The following is a 15,258-nucleotide window of genomic DNA, read 5'->3' as shown; positions in this document are numbered from 1 at the left end:
ACTGAAATACGAAGAACGTCAAAAGTGGATAGACTATAGATCATACAGACATTGAGTGAAGCCACCTCCTGCTCCCGCTTTGATGTATAGTTTTACAAGAACTTGCAGATGACGTTTCCCTTTTTTTCTTCACCAGTATGTATGTTATCATGTTTTATGTGCGGAACCACCAAGGTTCTTTCTATAAAAAGCGGATACCTTTTCTTATGCATCAGCTGACTGTTGTCCAGGAATAGGCATGGGCCAGCGGCCAGATTTATGTTACTCAGCGGGTCGTTGTATTACATAAGATTAGGATGACTAACAGTAAGGTCAGATTTACGGTCAAAATACTGAAAAAAATGTTGCATCCACCTCCTATGCTGTATATTATATTTTCTTTCGTCACAAATCAAGTTACAAATTAACTTCCTAAGATTACTTGATATAATTTCACGTTTACAAACTACGCTATCAGGAAATTAATAAAAAGTCCCACAAAGGTAGAACGTTCCATCTGAACTGCCGTCTACTAAATTACACTGAGGCAGCTATCTGATAAGAGCGCCACTTATTTCCTTACCATTGCCTCCTCGAAAATTTTCGGTAGTTGTTTAGAAGCAAATGAAGTATACCTCCATTTCTCGATATCTTTACAATGGACTTCAGTTAATTGAACGTATAATTAAGAAAAGCGCAATCACCCGATATCAATCATCGTCTCTTCTTTTCACAGAAAAAAAAAGAAAAATTTGAAAAATTGCAAATTTTGCGAATTGAAGTGACACTAGTTATCGAGTATTCACAATTCTACCCAAAACACTGATTACGTTCGTCATAGGGTAGCGTTTAAAGATAAATCAAAACTACGTCTAATGTGTAGCAATATTACATCTATAAAATTCAAATGAAAACTTTTGTCTTCAAGCTACTTTGAAAGTTCCCCTCTTAAAAGTTCATTCAAGTTCAAGGTAGAAAGATCGTTAGGAGAAGAGTATTTATGGCGCACTTTCAGAAAAGAAAGCAAGAAAGATCATTCTTTGCACGGCTTATTGCTATATCTATTTTGATATCTACATCCTGGGAACTCATAAAAAAGTTTTTCACACTGCTTTAAGCAAACATTGGCTTATTACCAAGACGTTCTATGATGTTCCAGTCTGTTTAATCTTTTACAAGAAATATACCATCCGCTAGCCATCACAAGTGGTTATTTATTGCAGCGGAAAGTACCCAATATTCTCCAGAATCGATGACTTGTCACACTTTTTTTTTTTTGCAGTATTTGCAGTTGAATGTTCATTTTTCAATAGTTCACTAAACCCAGTACTAAGAAGTCTATTGGTTAGAAATCGAAGTTCAAAAAGAATAATATCACGTATTTTCAAATGCTCATACAGTGTATAATAATTTGCCTACCTTTGAGTGTCATGACTTAAAGATCTAGACACTTTTCTCAAATTGTCTGTCTGAACTAGGCTATATCCACATATCCGTCCATAATTTATCAAATTTTCTTTTTGTTTCCCAATATTTATGTATTCATTTGGTACACCACAGGGGCGGATTTAGGCAGTCTTCTGGGTCTTCCGGAAGACGGTCAGAATTTCAAGTCTTTTCAAGATTTTATATAGACGGGTATCTAACTTTTTCTGCCGGAAGACGGTCAAAAACGAGGATGGATCAACAAAGATAATTTGGAAGACTGTCAGAAAATATCTCTGGATCCGCCCCTGCACCATGATGCAAAATTCACAGCACCATGACACAGAACAGAGCTTAAAGAGTCACACATCACGTCCCTGGAACACTAGATCACTTTTCGTGACATATTAATTCGTTTTAATTTTTGGCTGTTTGAAATAAGATCATTGTGATGTCCTGTCCATCACGGACACAACGTCGACTCGACGTTATGTATTTACGTCATAATGACGTCAGGTGCCCGTTGTCTTTGCATAACAGAAAACATACAGCAAATCGTTGATTTATTTTCTTGTTGTGCACTCACGATAATTACACAAAGACAAGAAACAAACTGACATTACCAAGTGCAACATCTGATAATATTCAAAAATGTTGCCTGTTTTCCCTTATTTAATGATATGCGGCTCTGTATACAAGTCAGACAAGTACACGATTACTTCCAAGAACCTCATCGCTTACGCAACGAAGAAATATGTCTGCCTTGGAAAGTAAATGTCAGATTGATACCTCGCGGGATATAGGCACTGGGAACTCTGGCTAACGTGCACATGTCCAACTAAGTGCCCAGACTGTGCATAGAAGATACCAGACAGTCGTGAATTCTGAAGGCATACAACATACAGCTTGATTTCTAAATATAGACATCACAAAATAAGGGAGAGGTTAAATTGAAACGTTCAATTTTTCGTGACATTATATAAATCTCGTGATGCATCTTTAAAATTAAGCCGTCGGAGCCAGGGGGAAAAGGATCTTACTCCAACCCACCCTTTTTTCAACTAAGTCAGTCATAAGGGCAGAAAGCAAGGGGGCAAACTCTTCCTCACACGGCTGAATAGCCCACGCTTTTTTGATGGTTCGTCCCCAAGCTTACAGCTAGTCGAGGTGAATGTTGCCAGTCAAGCAGAAGACTGGGTGCTATCTTGATAACACCAAACGCACCTGAGACAAAGGCAGTCAATCAAAGGTTATGTGCAGAGCAAGATCCATTATAATCCAAAGTTTTATCCTCCGCATTATTTTTAAGGTCTAGTAAAACCTAGGTCTAGTCCTGTGAAAGAGAACCTGATTGGTTACCTTTGATAAGTTTTGCTATTTGTTCCTGTTTTTTGGCTTTTCATTTTCGTTATTATTACCATTCTTAAAAGTTCGCCCTTTCATTTTATCAGGCGCAACATAATAAAATGCTAACACACGATATAAAAAGAAATTGCAACAGTTGGCTATAGAATTCTAACACCATTAGTCCTGATTGCGTCAGTTGATCCTGGTTGAGACAAATGTTCCTAATATGCCTCCGTGAAATGGACGAAATATTTTACATAACGGTATGTTTACTTAATAAATTAAGAAATCTGTAAGAGTAACAAAAAAAAAAAAAAAAAAAAAAAAAAAAAAACTACTGTGACACGGTCCCCAAAATCGACTATTTATTTATTTATTTTGTGCATGTGTGTGTGTGGGTGATAGACCTTGGTCCCAAACCAACACCTTATTTTGAAATCATAGGATCTGCTGCAGTTGCCACTCTTATCCGTGTAATTTTGCGGTTTGGGATTATTAACGGTTAGAAAAACTTTCAAGGTTTTAAGCCCTCTCGATTCTACTAAATTTACCAATAAGTAAATAAATAAATAAATATCACAATGACATAGTAGCCCCAGTAGCTGCCTCGTATTTCTGTGTTTAAATTTCGACAGCGAAGGTCTGAGATGACCTCTTGCAACTGGCCTGACATTTTCTTTTGGCCTGATATAGCATATCTTCAGGCTACCTCCAGTAGTATCTTCCCCTAAGTAGGTACTTACATAAAGCAGAATGCTTAATGCCCGATTTGAAAAATAATCAAATATCAAAGCTTAATAAGTCTCCCTTATAATTGAAATTTTGAATATTTCCTTTACGTGATATGTTTCTTAAGTTTCATGACAAAGTCGTGTTTGGTGAAGTTTTACGACATTACTATTTACGACTTTATTAAGTACCGCCGAACAGCACCAGTGTCAAATGAATCATCTTGAAGAAACATGAAATTCTGGCAAACTGGAGTTGAATGCATCAGACGCTATTTGCAAGGATATTAAAGTAGCCTCCAAGGATGGGAAATGGAATGAACAAGGTGGGTTTTTAAAAGGCACTATAGTTGTCAGTAGTGATAAGGCGCCGGCTGAAGTTTTCTTGGATTTTTCTATCGACGTCGCCATAACATCGTAAGGCACGACTCCACGATAAAAGATAGTGACAACTACTGATCAAATCCGTCATTTCAACGTTCATCTGTGCATTTATGGGATCCAGAAGTACTCCAGTTTATATAATTCTGTATATTGAACAATCTCTTCCTTCAGGACACAGTTGGTTTTCTTTTGCTTGGCACTTTCTCTCAATCATTTCCCTGTAGTACAGTGTACGTCATACTAGTAGCTGGATAATATTTTGTTGTACTGGTGCGTGTGACAATTACAAGCATTCACCTGTACGCATTGCTTTGCCATTGCTTTGAATGGATAAATATATGGATGTACATTTAATTGGTCATGAGTTCTCTATGTAGATCAAGATCTATATAAATCACATTCATTTTAAGAAAGAAAGAGAATGGTAGCCTCTGATTAATGTAACTCATCATATCTACTAAGTAGTTATGGGACATATTTCATAGATTTCTCATTGCTTGTCATGGATGAGTCATATGTTTTCAATGCACTAGTAAGAGGTTCAACATGTATTTTTATACAAGGTCATATCATTTGTTACTAAACTAATGGCTAATGTAAATCTTTTTCTTCTGTCAGTGCTCAGTTACATGACAGATTGTGGTCAATGACAATTTCATGGATCAAAATTAATGTAACTCATAGTGTGAAACATATAACATAAAAAGAAATTAACAGGAAAAACTTACTTACATGTATCATTTTCTTTTTGGACTTTAGCACAATAGTGAATATATAATCATGTAATGCATGTAAAAGTGCTTTGGAACAATATTTCCGATTATTATGATATACAGTGTACCTTCTGCTTAGATAAAAAAGAACTGGATATTTTCCTTATAAAATATTATTTCCTTTTCAGATTGTAGAAGGGCTCTATGTGGGTAATATCCGAGATGCCCAAGATCGTAAACGGCTTGACAGTAATAACATAACACATATTCTGTCTATACATGACATGGCTAAGAAGTTACATGATGTAAGTAGTAGCAGTCACTAGTGCAAAGACCTTGAGATTGTTGTGACTTTGTCTTACTGTAAGCATAGTATTTCCTTTTTTGTTTATATGTTCTTTGTATCATTCAATGTTTTAGAACATTTGCAAGTTATGTATTTAATTTCTTATAACTTATGTTTTATTATTATTATTATTATTATTATTATTATTATTATTATTATTATTATACTTGTTCAGTATTTCTTGGAATTAACAAGTTGTGAATTATTATTATTATTATTGTGTTTCAGGACAAGGAGTATCTGTGTGTAAAGGCAAGTGACAATGCAGCTCAGGACCTGAGTCAGTTCTTCAGACAGTGCAATGAGTTCATCCATGCTGCCAGACTCTCAGGAGGATCAGTGCTAGTTCATTGGTAGTAAACACAGTTTACTTCAACTGTCTTATAATTTTTTCTTATTTACTAAATCCTATTTTAAGCCAAAATCAATGTGAAGTAGTAGAAGAAATTTATTGTTACACTGCAAATTGCAGTAGTCATTCTAAATATGGTAGACTGCACGTAACTTGTCATCTTATTATCAACTCACCTTATCATTTATCTTGAACAAATCTTGTTCCAGAACAGATTTTTTCCTTTGTGATATCTGAAATTGAACAATCTTTACATAACTTGAACAAATTTTCCATTCTCAATGTGTCTTAGTTAAAGCAGATTCTAGTCTTTCACATTTTGTAATCATTGTATTAGCTGATGTGGGCTCATAGCAACACCTATAACCTTATATACTATCATTCCAGTTTAGCAGGTGTGTCACGAAGTGTGACAGTGACAGTGGCATATCTGATGACAGTGACAAATCTTGGTTGGAGGGACACCCTGAAGGCAGTGAGAGGTGCTCGCCAGTGTGCCAACCCAAACTTTGGCTTTCAGAGACAGCTTGGTAACTACGAGGAGGAACAGCTAGAACAGGTAAGAAGTTTGTCTCTTCCATAAATTAAAGCAAGTTGTGGACATATTTTGTAGCTTAATTCAGTACTGTTTGGTATGTGCAATATTCATACATGATAAGAATTCATAGCAACGAAAAAAATATTAACTTTTGTACATCACTTGTGGTATTACAATTCACCTCCCAACCCTTGTTTTTGATGCTACAATGTAATCAGAAGCAGTCTGGTAACGTCCATCATCTTACATATCTACTGGTCATCTACTTCAGGAAAGAAAATGGCTGAAATCTCAGTTCCCAGAGAATCCCTTCCAAGACGAGGCTGCCTGTAGGAGGTTAATGGAAGCTCACTGGCAGTTTGTTCTGCATGGTAACAATGCAGAAACTGAAGAGAGCAATACTTACACTCTTCCATACAATGCCTATGGGAACAGAGAGCCTAAAAACCAAACTGACAGCGAGGGTGGCACAAAAAGTGACAGTGAGGCCAACAAACGGACTGTATCTAAAAGGTTAGAGACAACTGAACAAAGTTCGTGTACTTGGCAAAATGACAGATCACATGGACCTGTTGCAAACAGTAAAGAGACTCAAATATTTAGATCTGAAGTTAAACATGATATTTCAGGCAAGGACTAAAGATGTAGGGTTAGCTACATCTGTGAAATGAACAGGAAACCGCCAAATAATGCCAAAGTAAAAATGAAGCAGTAGGACCCACTCAAACAGCTATATTTAGCAGTGACCTAGATATTTGACTTGCACTGCAGGAAAATATAAGAAGATGAGTACATGTGTTGCTGGTTCAGAAATTATTTTAAAGGCAGCAAAAATATATGCAAAATTGTCATCAGATTAGGGTCAGAGACTTATATATTTACCACAGGTGATATTTTTAGCCATAAGTGCCAGGAAATAACTGCTGAATTTTGTTATTATACATAAAAGTAATGATTATAACCAGGTAAAGATCATGTCTTAGTATTTGAAAGGAATTCATCCCTTATGGGCTTTTCCTATACATTTGAAGAAATATAAACTTTACCATGATTTATGGACACATCCCAGCACCATAAACAGCACTTTTGGCACATTTGTGCAATGACAGCACTACAAGTCCATAAAAATGAAATTGTATGGTGAAATGTTTTCAGTGAACAAGGAAAATTTGAAAAAGTGCTCTTTGATTTGAGTTATTTCTTGTCAATCGATAAATTATATGTGTTTGATCAGGTTTAGTAAAATAAAGACTTTTGTCATATCTAGTCTTCCTAATTATTTGCAACTTATGTCTTGGGGAAGAATTGTCTATACCAATTCTTTTCTCCTTTTGTGCCTTACCTAAACCTGAAAATAGCCTTTATTTACTTCACTGGATCTGCATATAACTTCAATGCCAGTTGTCCTATCACATATATTGATAGTGGTTAGTTAAAGTCTTTTGTTTTGAAGATATATGTATTTATTGTATTAATGTTCAATCTTCATATAACTTGTAGTGTAAGGTATGTAACAAATTAAGACATATACAGTAACCATATTAATTAGTTCTGGATGTTTTTGAGTGCTTTGAATGGTATGGTAATATTAGACTTTATGGCTTTGCTGTCTTGTTTCATGTTTAAAGTAATTTATCTTTTGTATTAAGTATATTTATATAAATCGTATATACTACACTTATCAAGTACATGTGTAATTATTACTTGTGCATAGAAAATGAACAAAACGGAATTGAAAGGCATTTGTTTGATCAAATATTCCATAAAAAGTAGAATTTGAATGCATTTAATTTTTCTTGTTACTGTAGGGGATATTTTTAATGTAGATTTGTTTACTAAGTCAATTTTCATTTTTGACAGACCTGCTTGGAATTCACTGCCATAGCTTCCTGTGAAAGTTTTGTGGTTCAGGTTTTATAAATATTATCCGGTAATATTCTAGCTAATTTTTGTAGCCATCTCCTTTTCCTCAGATCTTGGATAAGCTTATATACAGATACAGTGTGCAGATTTATATGTTCTGATCACTGTGTCTGTCCGTGTTGTTCCTGACATGGGTCCGAACAATTACCAAACTTTTTTGTTTACTTTAAATTTATTAAGTACTAGTAGCATTCTTTGGTTGAAAAAACAGCTTCCAGAAAATCAGCAAGGTGGAATTATTTTTCAAAAGGTCGTTGATTTTTGGATGTATTTTGTCGACGATCACCTGATTTAGTACCGAGCTGTCATTTTTGTTTTACTTCAAATTTTGCTGAGGGTCTTTCTATGGCAGGTTCTTTTTGTATATAACTAGTTTTTTTTTTTACGAAAGTTACTGCTTTTTCTGCCTGTGTTTTATTTGATCATTTTATTTATTTATTTTTTGTTTGTTTGTTTGGGATGCCAAGCCATATTCAGTTGTAGAAAGGAAGGCCCTTTACAAATCCAGCTTTATCAAGGAGTTTTTATTTTAAGTTTTGCTGTCTAGCCTGTATTTGGAATCTCACAGACTTGATCGACTTATTTGTAAAATGCCCTGATCTTAAAAAAAGAAATACGTGGACAAAAATTGAATTCTGTGCATCATTGAAGATGATAAGACTGGATCTTATTAAAGAAGAATGTTTTTTTTTTTTTTTTGCCCAGGATGTTCCACTTGTGTCGTCTCTACTCTTCTATTGGTCATTCGATATTTTGAAAGGACAAAACGACAATTTTCTTGTGTAGAGAAAGCACGTATCATTGTGAAAGCCCCTTTGACTCCCCATTTTAAACAACCGCACCTTAATAATCGGTCAAATATAATTTCAAACAATTTATTTGCTGATGATTTACATATTAAAGGGATAATAACTCTTCGTATGAGATCTATATTTCACAATAAAAACATTGTGAACAACTCATAGAAATATAATATAGTCTGTTTTACCACAAAAACGGCAGTTACAGCTTTTATTCTGATATCTGAGCTTGTCTTTAGACCACGTGACCTCCACTGATGGCTATACTCTGTAATAATCTCTTAAGAGATTATAACAAAAAAAAACTTTTTAGAAAAAAAAAAAACAGAGACTAACTTTGAATGTAGAAATGGATTCATTTACCATTGGTAAGTATGGGAAAATTGTTGTTTACTCCAGGAAAATTCATTTTTTGGCCAAAACGAACAGTTATTATCCCTTTAAGGAAGAAAAAATTACCTGAATACATAATTTGGTCTCCTGCACTCTACATGTGTAAATATATTGAATATTGCCCTGGGCTTCAAAATTACTCGTAGGTTGTTATATAGGATGTACGTGTTTACTCCCACCTTGACCTACGTTTCAGCCAGTCAGAAACTGGTTTATATTTAACAAGCATACGCAACACATTTGAAAAAAAAAAAAAAAAAACTCAAACAAGACAAGAGTCCGCCAATGCTCTGAAACTCGTGGTGATCAGGCTTTATCGAAGAGAATATTTTTCGCAAAGTGAACATGAGCACTATTTGGGCTTTAGTCGGTGTAACGTGACTAAGAGTCCCCCATGATAGGGAGTCCGCTTCCTATTCATTTGCACAGGTAAAGCTCGCCCTGTATTTTGAGCCACTTAGGTCAGGCTAACCCTAACCATTATAACTAAATGGAGGGCGGACCTTCAATTACGTTTCACCGAAATCATTGTTCAAGGGCACCTGTTTCGGCAAAGCTGCTCTTGTCGGTGTCGTGCTGAGTGCAGGCGGTTCTTTTCGAGAAATAATATAATGGAACTCTGTGCTGTTTCTTTAAGCCATACTAATTGAAACACCTCAGCGGCATTTGGCCAGCTGCGATAATTTGACTCAAGTAATCGCTTAATATGCATCTTTTATTTATGTCTAATCTGCATTGTATTATTGAGATATGCAAATGCAAACCAGATTGTTTTGGTCAGGCACATAATGAGCCCATTCTATTATAGAGGGAAAATGAGTCTCTGTTAGGAAAGTATGGCGGCTCCGTGGTGTAGCGGTTATCACATCTGCCTAACACGCAGAAGGTCCCCGGTTCGATCCCGGGCGGAACCACTTTTATGTCAATTCTTGGCCAGAAAAGGGCCCAAGGTTCTGTCTGTCGGTTATTCGCTATCACTCTAAATGACTTCATGTGACATGTAGAATTTTTATTAGACAAAATTACATAAAGTACTAACTTTTTGACAGTTCAAAAACTGCAAACGAGAGGTGAATCCGAAATTCAGTTCAATTCATATCTTTCATCTGTCATACTCGGAGACTGACTCAAGACGGCTAGTTTGTTTTCCGTTTAGGAAACGTCAGCACTTCTCTTCCTTGCTTGTTACGTGTAACGGGCTCTACTTCAAAGATGCCAGTGGTGTACCCTTCCCCGTACGCGTCACTGAACAGGGCTGCCTCGAAGAACTGGAACCGCCCCCCTATGTCCACACTAGGGTACCGAGACTCGTAGTGAATAATGGTTTTTCTAAAATGGGCCTGAAATGAAAAGGGCTAGATTACCACTGTTTTGATGTCGTATATTTTAATATATTAAAATATGAAGCAAAAAAACGTAAATAACGCAATCTGTCTGCCAATCCATCCATCCATCTGTATATTTATCTATCTATCAAATTCTCATACATTGCTCAAATTCTCAAAATGATCGAAAGAAAACCTAAACCTGGATGCATAATGTAACCGTATACTAGCACTGTGACGAACCTTATACTGTGCATTTAAGCTTCAACCCTATCTCTAAAGACTAGGTTAAGACGCTGTCACACTTAGCGCAAAAGATAAACGCTTAAGTATCTTATGTGAAATCGACTGTCAGCGTGTGAAAGCACTCTTTCCAGCGCATCAGCAAAACGAATAAGCAGCGTAGAAATTGCGAATGGATTTATGGAACAATCATCCAACAGAACTGTCAGAGCAATCGTCAGTGGCCGCTCTATTTTTTAATAGTATTTTAATATTCAAATATTTTTTCATAAGACTGTGTAAATACTCTATCGGTCACTATCCCGTATCCCATGACAACATGTTCGAGGTTCAGGGAGTAAGAAAACCTGTGTAACGTGACAGAGAGTCCCCCATAATGGAGACTGAGCTTTTCATTCATTTGTACAAGGAAGCCTCGCCCTAGATTTCTTAGGCCTGGCTAACCCTAACCATTATAACTGAATGGAGGACGGGCTTTCTGATACACGGACCTTCAGTTTCTTTACACCGGGTTACAATTATGCCAACAGGCGGTGATAATATGTCTAGTCCTCCTCTGACCCAGCTGGCCAAATTCACGCAAATGTAACCCAGGCTTCGGTAGATGTGGGCCACTTTGAAGCGTATAAACAAGCGTGATCAAACACAGATCAAAGCTTTGTATTTCTTTAATTCTTTTAGATGTACCAGTACATCTCGTGCTCTGCCAGATATTTTTCAAACACTCAAAGTCACTTTTACCTTAGGTTAATTTTCTCGATCAGTTTAGGGCCTGTCCCCTAGCTAAAAAGCTTAAAGTAATGGGGTAATACTCTTATCCTCTAAGATTACCATAATTACGCAAAACATGAATTTCACAACCTCTACCTGAAAGATATAGTCAGCATAAAAAATAAACGTGTCTGGCAATCCCAGGCGTCCGGTAAACAGAGTTCCGTTCACATCCAAAGGTTCTTCCACCGACAGCATCCACCCTGCATCAGACACTGGGACATCTTTGTGCAATTTGCCGGAATAACGGTCCGTTTCTGATGAAATTTAATAATAATATACAAATTAAACTATACAAAGCATAAATATTAGAAAATGGGCATGATGGGCTAAGTAAAAAATCAGGCACCATACACAGTTGTTTCACCTTTGCTTCCAAAAAAGGGACGTTTTCTCTCACTCACTCACTCACTCACTCTCTCACTCTCTCTCTCACCTGAGATTAGCCTGTAATTGTCACTAAGGTCAACGATGAACGGTTTAAAGATCAGTCTTCCACCCTCAACTGGGACTTGTCCATTAATAAAATCCGAATCCGTGACGTTAGACAGATCGAGGCCGTACCCTTCTTCAAAGAACTGGACAGCTTTTTTCCCTTCTTCTATAATGCTTTCGTTGCTGCAAATAATTTATCAACCTCAGGATTTAAAGGTGTTACATTCAACCATTCAACATTAAGAATATGTTCAATATTGTTTCGATTTATTTCCATTAAATCTGGAAACAAAAACGCCAGCAGTACTCCAGATGTGTTAATTTATTTTTGCGTTCAGTGACCAAAATTTGGTTCGAAAATATGCTATCGATTTATGAAGCTCATGTATTTATGTTCAGGGAACAAGTATGGGTAAAATGTATTACAGAGACAAGTGATACCAAATATCACCTTTTGATTCCTCTTAGCCACTACACGCTAACTATTACCGTTCAGTACTTTGGATATGGTACAGATGTGCTACTAACAGCGGTAAGTTTCTAGCACGCTCTAAAACTCAGGTTACAAGTCATTAGTTTAACATTTTACCTATCTTTAAGTCCTTTAATGTAACGTTGTTACTTGTAGATGTATGTTCTGTCTCCAAACAGCTATATGATGGCATTTTACAGTGACCGAAAAACTGAAATTAACAAATAGTTAAAAATTTACGTGAGTCTCCCAGCGCAACGGTGGTGGTTCAGGAATCTGACAGGGTCCAATTCTTCTCCTGTATGTTTTCCGTCCATAATAAACACGAATGTGTGATCGTACACCTCGTAACTCTGCTGTGAGACATCACATTGTCCCGAAGGGTGCCAGACACCGAAGGATCCAGGTCTATATCTGCTTCTACTCGAATAATGGTGACCCCGTCTACCACCACGACGGGCACTGCCACCAGACCAGAGAACGAGAGACACCATGATAACAAAAGTAACTTGGGATAGAAGCATCCTGCAGAGCAAACAGACATATTGTTAACATCGGACAGTAAAAGAATGCCATGCTGACATATCAACTCGATTACGGAACAAATTCCAAAAATGTATCTCTTTCTCGACAAATAGCTGCCGTGTATATGATACTTGCTTTTTTTTATCTGAAAGAGAGCATCCATAAGCTTCGACAGCCCTGAAACTAACTTGCAGTTGTCCTTTTATTTCTCAACACTTCAGTATGCGCCATTTTCAGGCCAACTCATTTTTACCAGTTTTTGAAATGACACCAACCATATTTTCCTTTTGTACTGCTCTAGATATACCATCTACATTAATGCCAATCTGTTTTTTTACTTCGGGACAACTAATACTTACACCATTTTTAACATACACAACCAGTTGAATGCTGAGCACGTCTCTCAATCGTCTTGTTCACTTCGCAGTAGTGTGCTGTGTGGTGGTTTGGGCTTGGTGCTTTAATTTATATTTGCTAGTTGAATGCTGAAGCGAGTTTATGTGGGTCAATAAACTTACAAGTCCAGCTGCAATGTAAGAGTATAATAGTCCATTTATTGATTAAGTATGGAACTTTGTCAGATTGCTTAAATGTCGATATACCAGCATTTTCAGATAATTAATTATTACGGTAATGCAAATTGGCCCACGGTGACCTTTTTGTTCTTAAACAGCAGCTACATCAAGCCACACATGTATATGAAATGTATAATGTGATTTAAGGACTCCACGTGATCATGGCGTACAATGTAATGCTCTGAAAATACGCTGTTTGTACCTTAAGATACACGAAGATTAAGTTGGTAACTATATGCAATACAGTCAAGAATGACCGTTAATTCAAGGTGGCGATTAGTGAATCTTCATTCTTGGTTCAGAAAAATCCTTTAGGCCCAAGAGTGTTTTTTTTTGTATAGAAACACAAAATTATTGACAAGAGTAAAAGTGCTACTGGTACATTGTAACCTGCTTCTTTTTGAGACCCCCGTACTATTTTTAAAGCTCTACCTGGTATATCTTTGTTTGTTTTGGCCCCATGGGTTGGCGCTGAATAAAATAGGATTGTTGGGATTGAGAAGTTATGATTCAAACAAGGGAACATCATGGATAGCACTAGCTGTCATGTGTTTGAAAAATTGTAGATATTCGTCTTGTACTTGTCTTTATTTCAATAACAGTCTTAGGTTTGGTGATTTTGTTTACGAAATTCAAATGCGCAATCAATATCAAGGTAGCAAAATGTAGATACCCGTTTCAACTCACATAAAATAACTTCAAACGGCCCTTCATTTTAAGCCGGATGCATCCATATTGCGTTTATCATATACGGGGAACCAAAGCATAGGCTTTAATAAGCACAATTTTACGCCACACAAATAGGAGATAGAATACGTGTTCATATGTAATCAGGATTGGAGGAAATTGCCATTATTAGGTTGATGTTTCTCATTTGCTACACTTCCGTATCATGATGAGTCACGTTTCCTCTAATCACATGACACACACGCACGCGCGCGCACACACACACGGAAAATAATACAGCCAATTAAACGACAATGAAAGATATTCCTGGACAGAGGTTTACGTGGGAAACGGCCTTGTTTTCATATCTACTGCTTGGCATTTTCACCTTGAGAACACCCAGACGGAACATAGTGAATTATGAGAGCGTTACTAATGACGCCACACTAACACACTATTAGTGAAGAAAGGCAACCACTACATGTACAGCACTGTATCGGTCCCTTCAATATCATTTCTTATATGAGATTTGAGTTATTTGAAAAAAGAACGCATTTTTACCTTCTCTAATTGATGTACGGTTTTGGAGTGCACCCCCTTATTTTTGGATCTTCTTTATTTTGTTTATGTTGTTGAAGAAAGCGAGCTATATCTACATGCAGAGAGGACCAAAATCAGTTTAAATGTACCGGATTCAGAAGTGGGGTATTCTAGAATTGATCTGGTGATGATCCGTGATAAGGTTCATCAGGGTTTTGACACCATCTTGCTGACAAACAAAAATGACAGAGGCGAGTCACGAAGGTGGGAATAAAAATACATATGTTCTTGGATTATGCATGCAGTTTACATGCATTCATTCATTTACGTTTGACAAAAGATAAATTCTTTTAAGACCAAGGCGATAAAACCGATCAGAATAACTTCAGTTATTTTCCTTTTTCTAGTCTACCATTGTGCACACTTATAGTCTTATTTGTATCAGAGCATTTTTATCTGGCCTTGCCATTCTCGATTATGGCACCGTCAGCTGAAGTTGTAAGCCAAGACTTTGTTGAAATTAAGTTTCATTATTTTGTCATAAGGCGAAATACCAGATTCACTTTAATAACAACACCGCTGATAACAAAAGCAATAAATAAAGGTAAATATAAATAAAGATAAATAAAGAAATTGAACAAGAAATACAGACTTGACATTTAATATGGAATATTTCAGTTTGAAAGGTATGCCTAGGTAAAAATGCGTTCTTTTTTTCATAAAACTCAGATCTCATATAAGATATCTGACTGGAGAAGTGTGAAGTCAGGTGTGTCGC

At 36.5% G+C, this 15,258-nt stretch overlaps 2 protein-coding genes and 1 non-coding gene across 3 annotated transcripts; 2 read left to right on the top strand and 1 right to left on the bottom strand.

Annotated features, from left to right (window-relative positions):
* Window positions 1-3,639: 3,639 nt before the first annotated feature.
* On the top strand, window positions 3,640-7,493 carry LOC106151484 (dual specificity protein phosphatase 22-B-like). Its single transcript, XM_013524756.2, has 5 exons — window positions 3,640-3,805; window positions 4,765-4,881; window positions 5,151-5,275; window positions 5,662-5,833; window positions 6,084-7,493. The coding sequence occupies exons 1-5, from the start codon at window positions 3,785-3,787 to the stop codon at window positions 6,450-6,452; spliced, it is 804 nt and encodes a 267-aa protein (XP_013380210.2). The 5' UTR covers window positions 3,640-3,784; the 3' UTR covers window positions 6,453-7,493.
* Window positions 7,494-9,624: 2,131 nt separating this feature from the next.
* Window positions 9,625-13,159, bottom strand: LOC106151483 (uncharacterized). The gene is made up of 5 exons (XM_013524755.2): window positions 13,059-13,159; window positions 12,415-12,699; window positions 11,704-11,885; window positions 11,364-11,524; window positions 9,625-10,268 (listed from the first exon to the last, which is right to left on the bottom strand). The coding sequence occupies exons 1-5, from the start codon at window positions 13,070-13,072 to the stop codon at window positions 10,065-10,067; spliced, it is 846 nt and encodes a 281-aa protein (XP_013380209.2). The 5' UTR covers window positions 13,073-13,159; the 3' UTR covers window positions 9,625-10,064.
* Trnav-aac (transfer RNA valine (anticodon AAC)) lies at window positions 9,770-9,842 on the top strand. Its single transcript has one exon. It is a non-coding gene; the product is annotated as a tRNA-Val (tRNA).
* Window positions 13,160-15,258: the final 2,099 nt, after the last annotated feature.

The sequence above is a fragment of the Lingula anatina genome, chromosome 7, assembly GCF_051362555.1.
Source record: "Lingula anatina isolate TDL-2025a chromosome 7, LinAna3.0, whole genome shotgun sequence".
In the NCBI taxonomy this organism is placed as follows: domain Eukaryota; kingdom Metazoa; phylum Brachiopoda; class Lingulata; order Lingulida; family Lingulidae; genus Lingula; species Lingula anatina.
Note: the sequence above shows the minus strand (reverse complement) of the source record. Positions and strands in the feature narration are given on the sequence as shown.